Here is a 21,998-nt window from a genome sequence, read left to right on the forward strand (position 1 = left end):
GTGGCGGCGCGTGTGGCACACGCGCCACCTCCGGCGGGCCACGCGTGGGGCCCACGCGCCGTCGCCAACCAAGGCGCGTGTGATGCCACCGCCCTGCCTAAACCCTCCCCCTCCTCCTCCTCTATCTTCCTACGGCCTCCGCCTACCCCTAGGCCACCCCTATTCTCCTCACGCGCCGCCTCTAGGCGGCGGTATCTCCCACCCTCCTTCACTGCCGATTTCTCCCCCAATCTCTCCAATTCGAATCCCTAATCTCCCAATCACTCCCAAATCATCAAACAACACACACAAACATCAAATCCATCAATTCATACCTAGTTAAAACCGTGGAGGCTTCGATTTCTTCGTTGGTGATGTTAGGGAGACCGGCGTGGTCGATGCGAGCGGAGATGAGGCCGTGTGTGGCGAAGATCGGGGAGAGGTCTGTCGGAAGGGAGAGAGAGAAGGAGGGAGCTCGGGTCGAGAGGGAGATGGGAGGAGAGAATCGGCGAGAGGGTGAGACTCGGGGAGAAGGAGAAAGAGAAGGAGAGAACCGAGAGAGGGAGAGTGCTCGGGGTCGAGAGGGAGAGGAAGGAAGCCGAGAGAGGGAAGGGGGAAGAGAGAAGAGAGAAGAGAGAAAGGGAGAGAGCGGCGGGGAGAAGGAGAGAGAGAAGGGTTTCCAATAATGGAAACCCTAATCTGAAAAGTTTCTATTTATACTCGTTTCAAAAATCGGAAACTAACTTCCGACGTTAATAACTTTTACCTCCGACGTCCGATTCGAACATGTCACATACTCCCGAACTCGTATCGACGAGCTCTACAACTTTCGTGAAGAAAGTTTTCGCAACCGAGCGACGGAAATAAAAGTCGATAAATACTTTCGGAAACGTAACGTTTTTCGAATTAAACGTTCCGATTACGTTTTCGTTGTCGATTTCCGACGTTTATAAAAGAAACGAACACACTTTAAAATTTTCGAAAACTTAAAACTTAGGAAAAGTATAATGACTCGTCCCGAAAAATCGGGTTATTACATTCTACCCCCCCCTTAAAGGAATTTCGTCCCGAAATTCAAACTCACTCAACAAACAACTGTGGATATCTAGTCATCATGTCTGACTCTAGCTCCCAAGATGCATCACCCTCGTCATGGTGACTCCACAATACCTTGACTAGCTCCACGTCTTTCCTCCGAAGCTTCTTTGTGGATCTATCCAAAATACGAACCGGTTCGACAACAAATGTAGCATTTTCCTTCACCTCAATGGTGCTATGATCAATCACATGTGACTCATCTGGTACATACTTCCTCAACATGGAAATGTGGAAGACATTGTGAACACCCGACATACTAGTAGGCAAGGCTAGTCGATAAGCTAGTTCGCCCACCTTCTCAAGTATCTCAAAGGGCCCAACGTACCTCGGTGCCAACTTTCCTTTCTTGCCGAATCTCACTACACCTCTCATAGGTGAAACTTTCAAGAACACATGATCACCGACCTCAAATTCCTCATGTCTCCTCTTCAAGTCTGCATAGCTCTTCTGTCTACTCTGAGCGGTCCGGATTCTATCTCGAATGATCGAGATCTTCTCCGTGGTTTCCTGAACCACCTCTGGACCCATCAGTGCCTCATCACCAACTTCGGCCCAACAGATCGGAGATCGACAGGGTCTACCATAAAGTGCCTCATAAGGTGCCATACCGATGCTAGAGTGGTAGCTGTTGTTGTAGGCAAACTCAATCAATCTCAAATGATCTTCCCAGCTACCCTTGAAATCCAACACACATGCTCTCAACATGTCTTCCATCACCTGATTCACCATCTCTGTCTGTCCATCCGTCTGAGGGTGAAAAGCTGTACTCATATCCAAGGTAGTGCCCATCGCCTTCTGCAAACCACCCCAGAACTTCGAAGTGAAACGTGCATCTCTATCGGAAACAATAGAAACTGGAGCACCATGAAGTCTCACTACCTCATCCACATATAGTTTCCCAAGCACATCCACTGAGTACTTCATCGACACTGGGAGAAAATGAGCCGACTTCGTCAATCGATCGACAATCACCCATATGGCATCGTGACCCTTCTTCGATCTAGGCAACCCGGTCACAAAATCCATAGATATCTGCTCCCACTTCCAAAGAGGAATAGTCAGTTGTTTCAACATGCCAGCTGGTCGTTGATGTTCTGCTTTCACTTGCTGACATGTAAGGCACTTCGATACAAACTCTACTACATCTTTCTTCATACCGTTCCACCAGAATTGTCTGCATAGGTCCTTGTACATCTTGGTGTTCCCTGGATGGACGGTATAGCGTGAACGATGTGCCGTACGAAGAACCTCTTCCCGGAGATCACCACAATCTGGGACACACAATCTTGCCCCAAACCTCAACCCTCCATCGGGTCCAACTCTCCACTCAGAAGGACACCCATCAAGCGTATCAACTACAAGATCCGCCAACTTAGCTCGTGAGAGTCTATCCTGCGCCTGACCCTGTATGATCCTCGTGATCAATGTGGGTTGCACTGTGACACTACCAAGAAAGACCCTCGGTTCTCCTCCCGATGGTACCAAATCAAACTCTGATGCAGCTTCTAGCATGAACCATTCCTGGACCATAAGTGAAGCTACCACGCCTCTCGGTTTTCTGCTCAAGGCATCAGCCACCACATTTGCCTTCCCCGGGTGGTACTCTAATGTGAAGTCATAGTCCTTGAGGAGTTCCATCCATCTCCTCTGCCTCATATTCAGCTCCTTCTGTGAGAACAAGTACTTCAAACTCTTATGATCTGAAAAGAGTTGAAATTTCTCACCATACAAGTAATGTCTCCAAATCTTCAGGGCAAATACAACTGCCGCAAGCTCTAAGTCGTGTGTCGGATAATTCCTCTCATGAATCTTCAATTGTCTCGAGCCATAAGCAACAACTCCTCCATGCTGCATCAACACACAACCCAAACCTTGGAGCGAAGCATCACTGTAAATGACATAGCCACCACCACTAGAAGGAATTGTCAACACTTGAGCTGTGGTCAGTTTAGTCTTTAGTTTGCTGAATGCTTCCTCACATGCATCCGTCCACACGAACGGAGTATCTTTCTTGGTCAACTTGGTCAATGAAGATGCAATACTAGAAAACCTCTCGATAAACCTCCTGTAGTAACCTGCCAATCCGAGGAAACTACGTATCTCTGTAGGGTTCTTTGGACGACTCCAATTCTTCACTGCCTCTACCTTTGCCGGGTCCACTAGTACTCCATCTTTTGAGACAACATGACCAAGGAATTTGACTTCTTCTTTCCAGAACTCACACTTCTCTAGCTTGGCATACAGTCTCGCCTCCTTCAAGGTCTGCAACACTGTTCTCAGGTGTACCACATGTTCTTCTTGTGTCTTGGAGTATATCAGAATGTCATCCACAAACACCACTACGAACTCATCCAAGTATGGACTAAATACTTGGTTCATCAAACTCATGAAGACAGCTGGTGCATTCGTTAGACCAAATGGCATGACGACAAACTCATAATGTCCATACCGGGTCCTGAAGGCTGTCTTCGATATATCTTCTTCCTTCACTCTGAGCTGATGGTAACCGGATCTCAAATCAATCTTAGAGAACACCGTAGCACCTTTGAGTTGATCGAACAAGTCATCAATCCTAGGTAAGGGATACCTATTCTTGATGGTCACCTTGTTCAGCTCTCTGTAGTCCACACATAACCGCAGAGAACCATCTTTCTTCTTTACGAACAAAACAGGTGCTCCCCAAGGTGAAACACTAGGTCTAATGAACCCTTGGTCTAATAGCTCATCGATCTGCACTTTCAGCTCCTTAAGTGCATTCTGCCCCATTCTATATGGCGCCTTTGACACAGGTGCTGTACCGGGTACTACATCAATGCAGAAATCTACCACTCTTCGAGGAGGTAGCCCCGGTATCTCTTGGAACACTTCACTAAACCCAGATACTACCACAATGTCTGCGACAGATACTTTCTGATCCACTAACTCCACATGTGCTAAAACTCCTGATCTCATGGCGTTATCCGACTTGAGACAACGATAACGAAACACTGGTTCTCCAGGTCTATGAAAGGACACTACCATGTCAAAACAATCAATCACAGCATGCTGTGGTCTCAACCAATCAATCCCCAAGATCACATCATAAGTGTGGTCCGGAATCACAATCAACGAAGCAGAGAACTCTCTACTTCCAATCAATATAGGACAAGCTTTGCAGATTGTCTCTAACTCAAGTGACACTCCAAGGGGTGAAGTGACACATAAAGCGTCCCCGAGAGGTGTAGGAATCAATCCTAGCATCTCCACTACTGAACTAGCAATGAATGAATGCGATGCTCCCGTATCAAACAACACTCTAGCAAGGTAGTCAAAAAGTGATAATGTACCTTCCACCCCTGTGTCTCGCTGACCCACTGCGAACACTCTAGCTTGGCCCGCTGGTAGCTGTCTCTGCGGCCGTTCCTGTCTACCCGGAAGTGGTCGGGTACAATCTCGAGCTATGTGTCCCACTTGCCCGCACCTGTGGCAGCCTGCTCTCTTCGGTTTCGGACATGCTGAGGCGTAATGTCCCATCTCATTGCAGCTATAACACCTCACTGCTGCTAATGGTATGACTGGTGCTGCTCTGATAGCTAGGGGTGGCGCCCTTGTCGGGGCCTGATAGTGGGGTCTTGGCCTCTTCCATGACCTATCCTTCGGCCCTGAGTGCTCGCTGCCTGTATAGACTGCCTTGCCTTTCCCCTTTTCATCTCTGTTCCCCACATCACCTGCTTGAGTCTTCTCTGCTTGCTCCAAACTCATAGCACTCTCAAATATCTGTTCCCGTGAAGTCAGGCAAAAGACTGATATCATGGTCTTGTACTCTTGTTTCAGCCCACGTAGATACTTCTGAGCTAAAGCAGTCGTACCCATAGGCCTGACATACCGATACAGCTGCGAGAATCGAGCATCATACTCTCTAATGGTCATGTCTCCCTGTACCAATGCCAGAAACTCCAACTCTAAGTCCTCCTGTACTGAGGCTGGAAAATACTTCTCTCGGAATATGGTGGTGAAACCTCCCCATGTGAATGTAGACACATCCACAGTCTGTCTCATGCTCTTCCACCAATCTAGAGCATCACCCTTGAGAAAGAATGTAGCTATCTTTCTCTTCTCAATCTCTGTGCACTCTATTATCTCAAAATAAGTCTCCATACCCTCGATCCAATGGTCAGCTACCATATGATCTAGTCCCCCATGAAAGGTCGGAGCTGACAGTGCACTAATATCCTTGATCAGCTTCAATACTCGACCGTCATCTCTAACCGCAGGAGCTGGCTCATCCTGCTCCTCCTGCGGAGCAGCCTCCTCATAGAGGTTCTCCACGTTGCGGACTCGACCTGTGGCCCTACCTCGACCTCGGCCTACCTGCTCTACCTGTGGAGCAGCCTCCTCATAAAGGTTCTCCACGTTGCGGACTCGGCCTGTGGTCCTACCTCGACCTCGGCCTCTCGCCCGTCCTCGGCCCTGTCCTCGGCCCTTATCAGCGTTCATCACCTTCAAACAACGAAACACTTAGTCAATACTTGTGAAATCTCGAATTCAACTAAAACAGATTCAATATGTATCAACATGAAATTTCCGGATAAGATGAATCATCGAAGTATCATCACGATACTTCTCGGAGGACCAAACCATTAGGTATGGCTCCTAAAACACTCTCGCGTAGCCAACGACATATCAATACCGGGGAGTATGTGATGGGAGCCCGCCTGCAGTCGGATCATCGCTCCCGGATGGTATTGATAATCGCCAAATACGCAACCTGGCTCTGATACCAACTGTAACGACCCTAAAATTTCGAGCTTAAAAACTCAAATTCTAAAGTCGTTAAACACAAAATAATCTCAAATAAATCGAAATCATTAAAGTGTAACAACGGATCAATTCCGAGTTCTCAACACAACTCAGACAACCAATTATTACAACCCAAATTATAATCCATACATAAAATGGAAATGTAATAATCCTCACAAATCACTCACAAATGAAATTACACAACTTCTCACACACAAATCCACGCTAAAACCTCACCACAAGTAGGATACGAACGACTTCGAGCCTCTGTAGTCGTCACTCAACCTCACTAATCAGCACCTGCAGAATTATCCCTTACACCATCGAATTGGTGCACCGGGATTGTAAACACAAACCCGGTAAGCTTATAGCTCGTATGAGTAAAATCACAATACAGTTCGCATATCAATATATACGAAAGATCACAAAACAACAAATATAAATGCCCTCATGAGTCAATAGTCAGCCCATCTGGTTGACCCAAAGAAATATGAAATAAAACGCTCATGAGGAAATTAAGTAACCCTTCTGGTTACCCAATGCATTTATAATACGGGTACCAAGAACGCTGGTACACATCTGTTACCCCTCTCGTAATACACCGCTGATATTGGATAGCCACCCGCTACCTAACATCCAAAATAACTGAGTACCCATGAGCAGATAACCACCCGTTACCTCACATGCAGTACTAAGGCAGACAGACTAGAGCTCTAACTGTATCGTAACTTTCGCCCGGCCAAAGGCTAGGTTTCGACTTGCCAAACACGTACAATAATCTCACATCATATTGTACCAAAAAATCAGGTCGAAGACAATTCACATTTTAACAATCTCAATGTTAAAATCACGTACAATAATCTCACATCATATTGTACAATTCATTTCACATGCTCAATATAATCTCAATAAAATCATAACAGTATAATATATAGCAAACTATATATATTCGTACTTATTTACCATTTATACAATATATATATAGTCCACTATATCTTATACATGTCATATTTCACCACACATGCTCAATTCACAAACTTCTGTCATCGAAATGACTATTTTTAATGAATTAATAACAGTACGTAATTTAATGAACTATATATATATATGTACTTATTACCATTATACTGTATATATGTAGTCCACTAAATTATATACATGTTGTAATTCATTTGATAAACACACTTGCAAAAATGTTGAATCACCACGAGGGTAGATTCGTAATTCAGTGAGATTTTACTCACCTTAATGACTCGAGCATAATTCCACAATTCCCGATGATAATTTCTTTCCTCGATTTAACGATCACCTTGAAAAGATAAGAAAAGAATTTAGAATCGTTTCGTAACCTTTAAATGCCGAAACAGTAATAATCGGTTACTGTTCAGCAATTTTCGGTTTTACGAAATTACTGTTCAGTGTTACTGTTCACTGTTACTATTCATGGTTACTGTACAAATATACGATTTATATACGTATTGCTGTACGTATAAATACTATATGCGTATTTCTGTACGTATAAATATTAATACGTATTTCTATACGTATAAATACTATATACGTATTTCTGTACGTATAAATACTATATACGTATTTCTGTACGTATAAATATTAATACGTATTTATGTACGTATAAATATTAATACGTATTTCTGTACGTATACGTACGATTTAAATGTAAATACAAACTCAGTAAATAAAATTTACTAAATTACCCTTTTACAAATTACTTTTTACATTTACTGAAAGTAATTTATAATTACATTTACCGAAGGTAAAATTTAATTACATTTACCGTAGTAAATAAAAATTACATTTACATTTACCGTACACAGTAAATTACCAAAATACCCTTCTGTCAAAACTGTTCCCACCGCCGCACGTGGCGGCGCGTGTGGCACACGCGCCACCTCCGGCGGGCCACGCGTGGGGCCCACGCGCCGTCGCCAACCAAGGCGCGTGTGATGCCACCGCCCTGCCTAAACCCTCCCCCTCCTCCTCCTCTATCTTCCTACGGCCTCCGCCTACCCCTAGGCCACCCCTATTCTCCTCACGCGCCGCCTCTAGGCGGCGGTATCTCCCACCCTCCTTCACTGCCGATTTCTCCCCCAATCTCTCCAATTCGAATCCCTAATCTCCCAATCACTCCCAAATCATCAAACAACACACACAAACATCAAATCCATCAATTCATACCTAGTTAAAACCGTGGAGGCTTCGATTTCTTCGTTGGTGATGTTAGGGAGACCGGCGTGGTCGATGCGAGCGGAGATGAGGCCGTGTGTGGCGAAGATCGGGGAGAGGTCTGTCGGAAGGGAGAGAGAGAAGGAGGGAGCTCGGGTCGAGAGGGAGATGGGAGGAGAGAATCGGCGAGAGGGTGAGACTCGGGGAGAAGGAGAAAGAGAAGGAGAGAACCGAGAGAGGGAGAGTGCTCGGGGTCGAGAGGGAGAGGAAGGAAGCCGAGAGAGGGAAGGGGGAAGAGAGAAGAGAGAAGAGAGAAAGGGAGAGAGCGGCGGGGAGAAGGAGAGAGAAAAGGGTTTCCAATAATGGAAACCCTAATCTGAAAAGTTTCTATTTATACTCGTTTCAAAAATCGGAAACTAACTTCCGACGTTAATAACTTTTACCTCCGACGTCCGATTCGAACATGTCACATACTCCCGAACTCGTATCGACGAGCTCTACAACTTTCGTGAAGAAAGTTTTCGCAACCGAGCGACGGAAATAAAAGTCGATAAATACTTTCGGAAACGTAACGTTTTTCGAATTAAACGTTCCGATTACGTTTTCGTTGTCGATTTCCGACGTTTATAAAAGAAACGAACACACTTTAAAATTTTTGAAAACTTACAACTTAGAAAAAGTATAATGACTCGTCCCGAAAAATCGGGTTATTACATTTATGTCACGACCCAGACCGCTCCGCCGTAACACGATATTGTCCGTTTTGGGCATAGCCCTCACGGTTTTGTTTTTGGGAGCTCAGAAGCACCTTCCCAGCGGGTCATCCATCCTAGGATTGCCCTGGGCCAAGCATGCTTAACTTCGGAGTTCTCCTCTGAAGCCATTGAGCCCCCAAAAGGCCTCGCGTTAGATAGAGGTGGGCATGTACATATAAGACGCATCACCCCCTCTCCGTTGGCCGATGTGGGATATTACAATTCACCCCCCTTGGGAGTCCGACGCCCTCGTCGGCACACTCGCACCACACGGCAGAGTGGCTCTGATACCAAATGTCACGACCCAGACCGCTCCGCCGTAACACGATATTGTCCGCTTTGGGCATAGCCCTCACGGTTTTGTTTTTGGGAGCTCAGAAGCACCTTCCCAGCGGGTCACCCATCCTAGGATTGCCCTGGGCCAAGCATGCTTAACTTCGGAGTTCTCCTCTCCTCCGAAGCCATTGAGCCCCCAAAAGGCCTCGCGTTAGATAGAGGTGGGCATGTACATATAAGACGCATCACCCCCTCTCCGTTGGCCGATGTGGGATATTACAATTCACCCCCCTTGGGAGTCCGACGCCCTCGTCGGCACACTCGCACCACACGGCAGAGTGGCTCTGATACCAAATGTCACGACCCAGACCGCTCCGCCGTAACACGATATTGTCCGCTTTGGGCATAGCCCTCATGGTTTTGTTTTTGGGAGCTCAGAAGCACCTTCCCAGCGGGTCATCCATCCTAGGATTGCCCTGGGCCAAGCATGCTTAACTTCGGAGTTCTCCTCTGAAGCCATTGAGCCCCCAAAAGGCCTCGCGTTAGATAGAGGTGGGCATGTACATATAAGACGCATCACCCCCTCTCCGTTGGCCGATGTGGGATATTACAATTCACCCCCCTTGGGAGTCCGACGCCCTCGTCGGCACACTCGCACCACACGGCAGAGTGGCTCTGATACCAAATGTTACGACCCAGACCGCTCCGCCGTAACACGATATTGTCCGCTTTGGGCATAGCCCTCATGGTTTTGTTTTTGGGAGCTCAGAAGCACCTTCCCAGCGGGTCATCCATCCTAGGATTGCCCTGGGCCAAACATGCTTAACTTCGGAGTTCTCCTCTCCTCCGAAGCCATTGAGCCCCCAAAAGGCCTCGCGTTAGATAGAGGTGGGCATGTACATATAAGACGCATCACCCCCTCTCCGTTGGCCGATGTGGGATATTACAATTCACCCCCCTTGGGAGTCCGACGCCCTCGTCGGCACACTCGCACCACACGGCAGAGTGGCTCTGATACCAAATGTTACGACCCAGACCGCTCCGCCGTAACACGATATTGTCCGCTTTGGGCATAGCCCTCATGGTTTTGTTTTTGGGAGCTCAGAAGCACCTTCCCAGCGGGTCATCCATCCTAGGATTGCCCTGGGCCAAGCATGCTTAACTTCGGAGTTCTCCTCTCCTCCGAAGCCATTGAGCCCCCAAAAGGCCTCGCGTTAGATAGAGGTGGGCATGTACATATAAGACGCATCACCCCCTCTCCGTTGGCCGATGTGGGATATTACAATTCACCCCCCTTGGGAGTCCGACGCCCTCGTCGGCACACTCGCACCACACGGCAGAGTGGCTCTGATACCAAATGTCACGACCCAGACCGCTCCGCCGTAACACGATATTGTCCGCTTTAGGCATAGCCCTCATGGTTTTGTTTTTGGGAGCTCAGAAGCACCTTCCCAGCGGGTCACCCATCCTGGGATTGCCCTGGGCCAAGCATGCTTAACTTCGGAGTTCTCCTCTCCTCCGAAGCCATTGAGCCCCCAAAAGGCCTCGCGTTAGATAGAGGTGGACATGTACATATAAGACGCATCACCCCCTCTCCGTTGGCCGATGTGGGATATTACATGGATGAAACTTTGCATTGATATGTCTTGCCCACTTAGTGAAGTTCCAACCACAACTACAACCTTGAACAAGAAATACTGAACGTCAAAAGTATGAGCTTGAAAGAAGTAATGGATCAATTAACAAATAACATGCAATGTAATATATGAAATACATATATGCCCGTTACCTCATTACAGAAAGGCTTGGGATCCCTGTAAATGTGACTGTTATTTTGCTTCCTCTTCCATGAATCCATCCCCGAACACCATCAACAGTATTGAAAAATAAAAAATATGGGAGCAAGATCGAAAACAGATGCAAATAAACATATTGATAATGTTACTAGCTAGAAATGTTGCATAATATATATTTATCACCGTACCATTAATGGAAGTCAATCTAGGCAGCTGAGAGTAATGGCCAGTGGCAATAACCACAGAATCAAACACCTCTTCCATCACAATATGGGTCTTCTTCTCCACACTCTTAACGAGCCATTTCAAATCTTGACATCCCGTTACATGATTCATCATACCCACATAAGCCACCCTAGTATTGAACCTAATCAATTACACACACACACTTTTGGATTGGTGCCTCTCAGACACCGTTGTTGTGTCAATGGGTTTCCTTTTGGTAGTGTGGAGTTTGATTTGGTGGGGATGTGAGAAATTTTGGTGTTGGTGATGAGGGCTTTTATAGGGAAGGAGTTTAATTTGTTTAAGCAAAGCAGCTGGGGATAGGATATCTCTTTAAAAAGACTACTAATTAAGGTAGTTTTTTTTCTCTCTTTTCTTTTTCCTATGAACAAGTAAGAAAATGTTAATTAGTGTAATACCAAAGCAGGAAGCAATTGCTTATCTAGGAACTCGACATATATTATATACATAAGTCGATCGACAAGTGATTGCTACAAACTAAACAAGTATATATGGATTTGGTGGAGTCTTCTACAGGCATGCACAGAAGATGTAATATAGTGGTACCCTACGTTTAATTAAGCAGGTGGAAGAATATATTGTATATATTATGTTGCTTGTGAGTAGTGAAATTTGAAAACAACCAACTTACAATCAAGCAGGTGAAAACTCCTGATTCCAAGGATCCCATTTCAGTTGCAGCTGGTCGATCTTTGTTTTGATAATGAGAATTTCAAGAGGGCTGTGGCAAAAGCATATGGGTGGGTGCATTAACATTCTAGTCAATGATGCAGTCAGTCGAGCATACAAGGACAACTCGCTCGGTGACAGATCGAGATTGATGAGTCTCGTCTTAAATGGGTGGTGTTCAGAACCAATATATATCTTTTCTTAATTTTTCATGACCAGACATTCTTTGAAGCACATGAGAAAAGGCAGCTGCACTGCATAATTTGCTCAACATGCATCAACTAATGCGTACAAGCTAGGGAAACCAGAAGCTGCTTGGTTGTGGCATTCGTGAACAAAGGCATCCAAATCGAATAGTATAGCTGCTGGACCAATATGAACCCCGTTGATTCCAGCTTCTTTCGATGAAAATCGAGGAAACTGCAAACTTTGGCTCTGAAGTGCCAATACATGCAGCGAGCTGGGCAGCCCTGTGAGGTTGCACATGCATCCTACGTTTTCCTTTCTTCCAACGCTTTCTCTATCTTCTTAATTATATAACTGGCCAAGTGATCCACCTAATGGTGGAGTTGTAGAAAATTCGTGATGGGTTTGTGAAGGAGTCTTTGGGCCGGTGGTGTTTCACTCTTTCATGTCCTAATGTATTAGCTACTGTTGTTTTCTTTAAACAAGGCTAAGACTTGATGTAGACTAATGGTTGGTTTCTGTTTAATATGATGTAGTTCTACTTCAAGTAATATGCAGTACTTACTGCCACTAAACTCTGGGAAAGAACTTGTTTATGCTAAATGAAGCTATTCTCTGTTACATCTAAAAAAGACTAATCATGCTTTTTAGTACGTATCAGAACTGTAATACTACAAAAATTGCACAGACGACGGCCAAAAACTGCCGTGTGACTTTGTTTCAGACGACAGTTGTTTTGTATGTAAAACTAAACTTGAAAATCAAGAGGATGACTGAAAAATCCAACAGCATGATAAACAATAAGTTAGACGTTGCATGTTATGGTCATCAATTTGATCATAATAGTTGTTGATCAATAATTTTCCCCTTGTTGTACGTTGTTTCAGATTGCTCAGATCTTTTAGTTCCAATAATGTATAACAGTATATATGTATGGTTTTCTAAGTTTGCAAACAGATTAATATATGCAGGGGAAATAAAATACAATATGGAAAGACTTATTAGTCATGGCAACAGAGATATTGTTCAAAGTCACAGCTTATACCACCAACTAGGGCAAGGCAATCACTTGTTCTTATTCTCTTCTTCTTCTACTTCTGCTTCTTCTTCTTAATGTTTCGACTGTGATTGGCTGCTTCCTGCCGATTGATGATTGACTTGTTGACGAAACACGGCTGCCATCTTGTTGAACAGGTCCATATTCATTGATTGCTGCTGCAAATCAACCATGATTCAAGTTGGATGAAAAAAAAAAAAAAACTTCACCCTAAACATAAATGGTATTTTTGTTCACTTTAGAAGTCGGTGTTCAAAGTTGATAAAGTTATCAAACGTACTTGTGCAAGGAAGGCACAATATGGATCAGCAAAAGAGTCTGAACCACAATTAGTAGCAGGTTCAGGGTTTGGTGGCATCATTTGAGGCACCATAAAGGGTGGAAGAAATGATGCAGGAGTAGGATGAATGAGCGGCTGCTGTACAGATTGATGGGGAGACATTCTTGCCATGTTGCCTACATTAACCATTCCCATTCCTATCGCTCCAGGAACAGCCGGAGTCATTCCCATGCGCGCTAGGACTGACATTTGATGAAGATGCTGTTGCTGCTGTTGCTGCTGCATTCCTGAAGGCATCATCATATTCATGTGAGGCTGCATATTATTTCTCATGCTATGCATCATTTGAACTTGTGCTTGAAGTAATTCCAAGTATCTGATCACTTCGTCAAGCATTGAAGCTTTATCGGTCTGTAATATTGTAGCAAGTAGCTAGAATTAGAAACCACCCAAATTAAGCGTAGTTGGACTCTTAGTAATTCTCAAGACTCTTCTCTCACCTTATTGGCATTAGGTACCAACCTCTGTAGATCTTTCATTTTCTGATTGATTCGATCTCTTCGTTTCTACAACAAAAGTACTATTTTGATTAGCATCAGTACATACTTTATTTTTAGACGCCCAAATTATAAGTAGCATGGTATAAAAAGTAAGATCGATACCCTCTCTGACTGATTATGGATGGCAGCAATTCGCCGTGGTCGTGACCGTGATCGTGAACGGCCTGATTCATGGTCTTTTGTGGTCTCTCCACCCACATCCTGGTTTTCCTGATTAGGAGATATAATTTAGTGTCTACTGATCGATACATATTCAACATAAGATTTACCAATTAAAAAGTATGAAATACAAAAAATATAGTTACCAATACCTCATGACAAGTGAAATCATCGTCGTTGCTTTTGGTCTTAGTCGATCCAAAAGAAGTCCATGTGTTCAGAGTTGTTTCATTGTGCATATGGTACTCGGTTGGTTCTTCATGAACATTGCTAGTAGTACTAGTACTACTAACATTTTTTCCATGATAGTCGGAATCCGATCGGGTATGTTTCCTGATCCAACCGTTTGCCATTGGCTGGCCGTAATCGTCAGTCCGTGTTCCACAGGAGGGTGCAACCATTGAGCTTAAATTTGCTTCAGGTACTTGGTGGCATGTAGCTTGATGGACGATTGATTCCAGTGTGTCACAAGCCCTATTGCTCCAGGTGGTCCTTGCCGGGGCAGTGGGAACAAGCCCACCAAGCCCATGAATTGCCAAATGACCATTTTCCAGTTTGAGCTCATGAGTAACGTCATAATTAGACCTGTACTTGCAAATATTTGTCTCAATTTTTTCAGATAGAAAAATGTCAAAAAGTAGAAATAATGAAAACGACGAAAGCTGTTTTAGTGAGTACCAGCAAAGGAGAAAACCAGTTGAATCACATCGATCCAAAGGTTTATATAATAAAAACGATGAAAACTGTTAGTACCAGCAAAGAAGAAAACCATGAATGGAAACTAGGTAGAAGAACTAGTATTTGTTCTTACTTCTGGTGATTTTATGATCATTGGGATCCCCATGAATCCGATGATCATTAACTAGGGTGTATACAACTATACATATAGTCTCTTGACAAAGAAGCAGAAAAATACGAACGAGAAATGACGAATACAAATCGGATGGATCAGGGATGCTCCAAATTCCAGACTCCATAAAGGAAACAAATTAAGCTGAGAAGTGAGAACTGAAGTTGATAATGAAAGGTAAAAGTACTGTATATATGTGCATTATAGGATGAGTAGATATGGCGCTTACAAGGGGACTAAATGAGTGATGCTGGGGTTGCTCGGATGCTGCTGCTGCTGCTGCATATTATATAGTTGACAGATCAAGAGGATCTATTTCTCTCTTCAGCTTCTTCGACTAGTTCTTGTCTGGCTTAGATTATTCCAACAGTACTGAACTATATTTACTCACTGATATATAAAATTTTCTTGGTTCTGAATGAGAGTTTGGGATTGATTTTGGGGTCTCTTATAAATGATTTCTGTGTCTTATGGTCCCTTTACATTAATTGTTTTGTGTAGTCAGTGTCACACTATATTGCTTTGATGGAGATTTTACACAAAACATGTGGTAGCCAAAACAAGCCAAGCTGGGGAGACGAATTGGATATGTATTGGCTCTATCATTAACATTTCCCCTATAGCTTTCCCAACATATATCAATTCAAGGATCTTGATGATCTCATTTTCTGCAAAATTCTCCATACGTGTCACACACATTCTTATAATAGATGATTCATCCGAAATGCTTAGTTGGGAGTTCTTCCGAAATGGGTTCTAGGGTATGGTTTGGGCTGACCAACACTACATGATTCAAACTTGCTTTATCCCTCTAGTTAGTTTTACAAAAACTCAGACCTAAAAAAGAATATATACGAAAAAATGTTCCATATTTTGTGTAGTACGCGGCCAATTGCCTTCACACTCCACTTGAAGACAACTTCACGTTTGGTTGACCTAAATCATATGCATCATCCAAGTTTTGAACACATTAACTTTGAGAGATAGGCATGTTTTAGTCGGCATATTGAATCAGTGACTATTTGACACCCCCCTCTCACTCTTTCCCCCACTTGTAGATATCATATAGATATCTCACTGAGTTTATTTTTGTTCTATTTTGGCACAGAATCAATAATAGCCAGCTCTGTGCATCAATGATTTTGGTACAGAGAGTTGTCAACTTCAATCAAACCTGGCATTAGATGAGGAATCCCCTGCATCTGCAGTCCACTCGCAGAGGAACCCTATCGCACCACGTGGTGACGAGCATGGACCAAAACTAGTATGGTCCTATTTACAACACTTGAAGTTTCAGCCATAAGCAGTTTTTCTCATTGGAGCAATGAAACTATTTCCTAGCAAGTAAATACTACACCTACAAAGTTAATTTCTGGGAGAGTTCAGATGACAGAAGTTTCATCATTCCTACGAAGAAAAACATGAGAATCTTGCATATGGTGCAGTTTCTTGTTAATATGTCTCCGGTTAGCTAATAAGTAGTTATTTAAGAGGTTTGACATGCAATGACTTTTTTGAGTTTTTCTATTCTCCTTATATAAATATATCAGTAGTCTTTCACTATCTGCTGCTAGCTGACTAGCTGCTATCCTGTCTATAATGTAAGTGTATGTCGTAATTGTTAGTTTAGTATGCGTTTTCCTATATGGTTACCGCCTTGACAAAATGGGGTCATTTTAAGTCTAATGTCCAAGGCAAGCATGGCAGCTGGGGTCACTTTGCTCCATCTCCAGGAACAATGTAACCTCATACTTGTCTTCAAGCTTTTGTTAAAGGAACAAGCTTGTGAAGTTGTGATCGATTGTGATCTTTGTGGGCGTGTACCTACAGGTAATGACAATCTAGGCTGGGTAAGAAGGTCCACTATAGTCTTGCTTAAGTATTACAGTCATTACTTATGCGCGTGGTTGAAGGCAACTGCCTTCTAGCATGATCTGATCTTCACAAACAATATTGCCTCTGGTTGGATTTGTTCTCGATATTTTCCCTGTCGTACATCAGCAATCGATTTAGAGTGTCATTTTTGGCTGATGTATGTTGTGGAGTAATTTCATTTATTTTCCAGTTATTGTGCCCTTGCCCTCAGAATGAGGGAAAAACTTATTGACATTTCTAAATATCCATATCCAAATCTAACTCAACATCTTGCACCTTATTATACTCTTTGTTCATACATATGGAAGTCGTCATGTCAATTCTCTACACCATTAACCAAAACAAATATGTCTATTTATGCGTTAATTCAAGAGTAGCTGCACAAGGAGTTCATATAATGATGTGATTATAGGATCTTCTGTTTAGAGATGACACAAATGTATTGTTACAATATGATATACTGACATAATACATAGTTTTCTTCCATCCATTATTTACATCAGTCACAATTAAACCAACTGTATCAGTAATTCCTTTAGTGTTTCCATCTTCTGAGTTCTGACTAGTAACAAGTGAAGCAGAAGCATGTAACAGGAACTTTGCCAGTTGCTCTAATCCTTTTCGCCTTCTCTCTAACCTTGGATTCTTCATTTCTTCTTTTCGCTTCCACTTGTGCCCTTGCTCCACCTGCTATTTGGTCAATCCTTTCTTGCTTAACTTGGTAGTGTTGCATGTTTCTTGCTCTTCTTTGCTCCATTTCTCTCTGAAGTTAAACAGTGAATCATTCAAATGATTGCTATCATTGCTCTTCACATGGTTAATCTGAAGAAGACCATAATGAAATTAAAACAATACCTTTCTACTCTCCATCTTTATTTTCACTTGCATCTTCTTCTCATTTTCCCAAGCAAGAATTGCAGCTTTCACTTTTTCATACCTACATATGATGGTTTTGCCACGGAAATAAGAGGCTGAATATTTCTCAAGTCTATAAACAAAGCAACCTTATGTTCATTTTCTAGCCCTTACCGATTCTGAATCTTCTTCATCTCAGCTTTCTCCCAAGCATCTGCTTTGGTTTCCACTGCATTACCATGTCCTTTTGAATTTCCCTTTCGGTTTTGATTTCCGTCTGCAGGATTTGAAGGCCTTGCAGTTGTAGAATTTCCATGATTCGGATACCTAGATGGAAAAACACTCTGCAAATCCAATGCTCTTTGGTCCTGCCCCATTGGCATTTTCATTGAAGCTCCACCTATTAGATACAATCTGCTTATTCTAAGAGACCAGTTCACTATAAAACAGAATACAAAAAAAAAGAAGAAAAGAAAAGCACAATGAAATATGTGCAGCTAAACTTACCACCAGTATTTGCTCCTTTGTTAGATAATCGCCGAGCTGCTGCCCCAGAACTTGGCCTCCCATTCGTGGTATCTGCCAAAGTTTTGGTCCTTGTGATTTCAAGGCTTTTCTTCCTCTCTTTGTGATACTGCAGTTCAGCTTGTTCCATTGAGTGAATGGCAAATGCAGCTGCTGCAACTGCAGTTGCAAACTCACTCTCTTTTGAATCATAATCCATACTTATTTCCTCAGAAACTGGCTACTTGGCCAGTTTTTTCACTTGTTATCTACAAATTCGGACAAGACTAATCACTGAAATTTCGTGAGAATTTATGTGACTATGTCGGTCCTCTTTGTTCAATGTATGGATCAACTATACAAGAGAAGCTACTTTTTATTTTTAACTAAAACGTTAACTCACTGATCCATGTCCAACAACCTTGATAAATCATAAAGTTTAAATTAAAAAAAAAGAAGATAAAGTATGCAGCAGTATTACAGTATTACCTAAAATCACTGGTTGTTGAAATGAAGGCTTCTTTCTTTAATGGGATATCTGATCCTTGCTGCTGTGTTTCCAAGATTTTGCCGATATTGACAATATGTAGAAGCAGAAGCAGGAACCACTTTTTGTAGGAGAAACCAAGTAGACTAATGTGTTCTGGAAATTTATGGCTTTGTAAGCTGCAACAACATAGGAGAGGGTAGGAAGCTAAAAGCATCTCATCTCTTCTGCTTCATTGAAGCATATACGCTCTTCTTCACAACCTGATCTTTTGCTGACTCTGTGACAGAATCTATATATTTCCTTGTTTTTAGATGTGATCAATGCTGCTTTTATCAAATTTGGTCATGAACAATAAACTCAGAAGCAAGCAAAGTGAAATTATGCCTTGCAGTTGGGATGTATGCACATCTTTGAAGAGCTAGGGAAGCAAAGGATTTTTACTTCACAATCACATGCTCATAAGTCTCAACTAACAAGTTGTTTCCATTTGTAAGTCCATGCTTGCCTTTTTCTCCATCAAAACCATGTTTAGCACAAAGCCATCTTTCCTCTAGTAGTCAAAGTTTTATGCAGCAGGGCTCTTCAAGTTTGGTAATGGAAATGGAACCATGGAGCATCAATCACTATATTCACATTCTGTGCTGCTGTTCTTTATTCCTTATTCCCTTTGAAGGGAATGATATAGTAATAATAATGTAATATTAGTTAGCTTGACAACGATGGATTCTGATGGCCCACCAGAGCAAGCAAGAGATTATATGATCCAAACCAGATGTTACAGTTCTGATGATCCCATTCCTTGCAAGGTTGGGAACTACAGTATATGTGTTTTGTTGGTTTTGCTTAATTAGTTTTGGACAAGGCCAATAAGGTAAATTTGGTTACTTGATTGTTTAAGATTGAGAGGCATCTGGGTTTACTTGGTTTGAGGTTTTCATGAATTGGCTTATTGGCAGAAAGCTCAATCCATAATTGTTGAGTTGAGAAGGCACTTTGGCAATCTACAATTATCTTCATCAGTCGGTAATTCCAAGTTGTTATTTGACTCCTATAGCGCTAGTCTATGAATTAAATCACAACTAATTTTGTAACCAAAAACACTTTATATAACTAACTATTCAAAGAGAAATTGATCACACGAACTTTGTGATGCACATGATTAGATATTCCTAATATTATATAATGAGAGATTAGACAAGTGAGTTAAGCTCAATAATGAATTAATGATATAATATGATGCATAGAATCTTAATTTGCCACTCTCTAGGCTTTAACACCCTAAACCCTAAGTGCCAATGATGTCGAATGAAGGTAAATTTCACTTTGTACATGGTGGTAAAAAATCGTGTGGTTTCTGGTAATTAAAAAAAAGAATTTAATTTTTCAGAAAATTACAATGACATGGTAAAAAAGTAAAATAAAAAAACCTCGCATAAAAAAGGCACGTGACTACCCTACCAACTTATTTACTGGCTGTAGATCGAACTAACACTAAGCTCGGCAGGTATTGGCCCAACACTCAGGGGTATAATTGTCTTTTCACAAGTATCTCCGGCAGTTAAAGTGCACCGGAGGAGTCTATTCGACGTGATTCGAAGTGAATTTAAGCGTAGAATATATTTTGACCCAAAATACGCCAGGAAACGCGCCAGAGATGGCCGAATCTAAGTCGAATACGAGCCAATCCGTTCCGTAAAATAACTGAAAAGACAATGCTACCCCTATATGGATCACAACGATGTTCCTTGTTACATGATATAAAACGAACACAGGGAAATGATGGCATCTATTTCTCTCTTCTGTTCCATTTTCCCGCGCAATTCAGCCCCCTTTTGAAAAACCCTAAAAATGGAAATCACCGAAGAACAACGAAAGCGAGCCGAAGCGAATCGATTAGCAGCCCTAGCAAAACGCAAAGCCTTGGCCGAATCGTCCTCCGCCGACCCGTGGTCGCTTTTCAAGTGCCGGAAGCTCTCTCCGGACCTCAAACCCACCTCAATTCGCCGCACCCGCGATGCTTCAAGACCCGAAATTTCACTGGCCGACCCGGTTTTGGAGAACCAGATGTTCCGGGTCCGGCTCGAAATCTGCTCGCCGGACTCGTTCTCGGCCACCCCCGTCGGAATTCAAGGGTTCGCATTTCCGGGGCAGGAAGAGTGCTTAAGGAGATTGAGTGATTGCTTGGCTAGTGTGAGTGGGTTTTCGCGTTTTGTGAATTTTGATTCTGAAATTGACCTAAAGATTGAGTCTTTACTAGTGTGATTGTTTGGTTTTGTATTTTATAAAGGCCAGTATGTGCTTGAGTTTCTTGGAATATGAAAATGTAAATGTTTTTGTGGATTTTGTTTTGTTTTGTTTGGGTGGTGATGAAGGAATTTACATTTCAATTCTGTAGATTTTTGGTGATTCTGTTGCGTAAAGGGCTCAGTTTTAACTATTGATTGGACTTGTTTTAGTCTTTTAGATAGTCACTGAATGTTATAATATTCAACTGTGTCGTATTAAGTAGTTAAGAGTTTTGTGTTTGAGATTTTTTGTGCATTTGTCTTAGGTGATGCCATCCCACTACACGCAGAATGACGGGGGTGGGAAGGCCGGTGTTTATAAGCTGAGTGAGTGCAAGCAAGTTGTGAGATGTTTGAAGAGCAACAAGGGTATTGATGTTGAAGAGATACCTTGGACTACTTTCAATGTTGTCAAGAGGTTCTCAGAGTCGTATATCACAGGTATATCACAGGGAAGTGGGTGCCGTGCAGGCCAGAACACTTGTCACAGGATAAGGTTGATGAGTTGATTGGGAAACTTCCAAAGAAGCTATTGGATTCGCTCTTGCCTTTCCAGCTTGAGGGTGTTAGATTTGGTTTGCAAAGGGGTGGACGGTGTCTCATTGCAGACGAAATGGGTCTTGGAAAGACTGTACAGGTATGCCTTTCAATTCTTATTGATTGCTTTAGGATTTTGACTGATGATAATGTGCCCGTAGGCTGCATTGAGTCAGCATTATAATGCAGTTGTGGGGAGTTAGAGTGCTAGTTTTTACAATAATCTCTAGCTTCGTCATTATTTTATACAGAGTTACAGACACACACAAAAAGCTTCATTATAGAGTATCTACATGATCAAAGTGTATATGTTGCATTCTAACGTTCCCCTGCAAGTATAAATTTCAAATTTGTCCTCCCAGGCTTACAGCATGCTAATCTATCTTCTACATTTTGCATGCTTTGAACTTAAGGTCTTAATTTCTAATTTCATCCAAATATTTTGTAGGTGAATGCAGGCTAGAGAACATGAGGACTCTGTGTGTGGCCTGTCATGCTGATGTTACTAGAGCACAATGTGCTGATCGGCGGTCAACAAGGAGCAAGGCTAAGAAACAGCTGAAAGCAATCATGAGTGA

General features: G+C 42.7%; 3 protein-coding genes and 1 pseudogene across 3 annotated transcripts; 2 read left to right on the forward strand and 2 right to left on the reverse strand.

The window, feature by feature from the left end:
• The first annotated feature begins 11,476 nt into the window (after positions 1–11,476).
• Positions 11,477–12,368, forward strand: LOC126793925 (NADPH-dependent aldehyde reductase 1, chloroplastic-like; annotated as a pseudogene).
• Positions 12,369–13,049: 681 nt separating this feature from the next.
• On the reverse strand, positions 13,050–15,253 carry LOC126795934 (transcription factor PIF7). Its single transcript, XM_050522666.1, has 6 exons — positions 15,104–15,253; positions 14,177–14,609; positions 13,968–14,075; positions 13,806–13,871; positions 13,306–13,716; positions 13,050–13,183 (listed from the first exon to the last, which is right to left on the reverse strand). The coding sequence occupies exons 1-6, from the start codon at positions 15,157–15,159 to the stop codon at positions 13,079–13,081; spliced, it is 1,179 nt and encodes a 392-aa protein (XP_050378623.1). The 5' UTR covers positions 15,160–15,253; the 3' UTR covers positions 13,050–13,078.
• A 2,032-nt stretch (positions 15,254–17,285) lies between these two features.
• On the reverse strand, positions 17,286–18,728 carry LOC126793926 (remorin 4.2). Its single transcript, XM_050520558.1, has 5 exons — positions 18,598–18,728; positions 18,112–18,377; positions 17,779–18,043; positions 17,605–17,686; positions 17,286–17,512 (listed from the first exon to the last, which is right to left on the reverse strand). The coding sequence occupies exons 2-5, from the start codon at positions 18,326–18,328 to the stop codon at positions 17,312–17,314; spliced, it is 765 nt and encodes a 254-aa protein (XP_050376515.1). The 5' UTR covers positions 18,329–18,377; positions 18,598–18,728; the 3' UTR covers positions 17,286–17,311.
• A 1,690-nt stretch (positions 18,729–20,418) lies between these two features.
• LOC126793927 (uncharacterized) lies at positions 20,419–21,623 on the forward strand. The gene is made up of 4 exons (XM_050520559.1): positions 20,419–20,788; positions 21,150–21,379; positions 21,469–21,520; positions 21,582–21,623. The coding sequence occupies exons 1-4, from the start codon at positions 20,447–20,449 to the stop codon at positions 21,621–21,623; spliced, it is 666 nt and encodes a 221-aa protein (XP_050376516.1). The 5' UTR covers positions 20,419–20,446.
• Positions 21,624–21,998: the final 375 nt, after the last annotated feature.

The sequence above is a fragment of the Argentina anserina genome, chromosome 5 (assembly GCF_933775445.1).
Source record: "Argentina anserina chromosome 5, drPotAnse1.1, whole genome shotgun sequence".
Lineage (NCBI taxonomy): Eukaryota > Viridiplantae > Streptophyta > Magnoliopsida > Rosales > Rosaceae > Argentina > Argentina anserina.

Coding starts and splice junctions, on each gene's coding strand:
- LOC126795934 (XM_050522666.1), bottom strand. CDS start 15,159: ATGCAGCAGCAGCAGCAGCATCCGAGCAACCCCAGCATCACTCATTTA. Junction 14,076..14,176: donor ATGATTTCACTTGTCATGAG/GTATTGGTAACT, acceptor TCTCCTAATCAG/GAAAACCAGGATGTGGGTGG. Junction 13,717..13,805: donor TGGTACCTAATGCCAATAAG/GTGAGAGAAGAG, acceptor ACAATATTACAG/ACCGATAAAGCTTCAATGCT.
- LOC126793927 (XM_050520559.1), top strand. CDS start 20,447: ATGGAAATCACCGAAGAACAACGAAAGCGAGCCGAAGCGAATCGATTA. Junction 20,789..21,149: donor TGAGTGATTGCTTGGCTAGT/GTGAGTGGGTTT, acceptor CATTTGTCTTAG/GTGATGCCATCCCACTACAC. Junction 21,380..21,468: donor AACACTTGTCACAGGATAAG/GTTGATGAGTTG, acceptor TGGTTTGCAAAG/GGGTGGACGGTGTCTCATTG.
- LOC126793926 (XM_050520558.1), bottom strand. CDS start 18,328: ATGGATTATGATTCAAAAGAGAGTGAGTTTGCAACTGCAGTTGCAGCA. Junction 18,044..18,111: donor CAAAGGAGCAAATACTGGTG/GTAAGTTTAGCT, acceptor TCTGTTTTATAG/TGAACTGGTCTCTTAGAATA. Junction 17,513..17,604: donor TAAAGATGGAGAGTAGAAAG/GTATTGTTTTAA, acceptor GTTTAACTTCAG/AGAGAAATGGAGCAAAGAAG.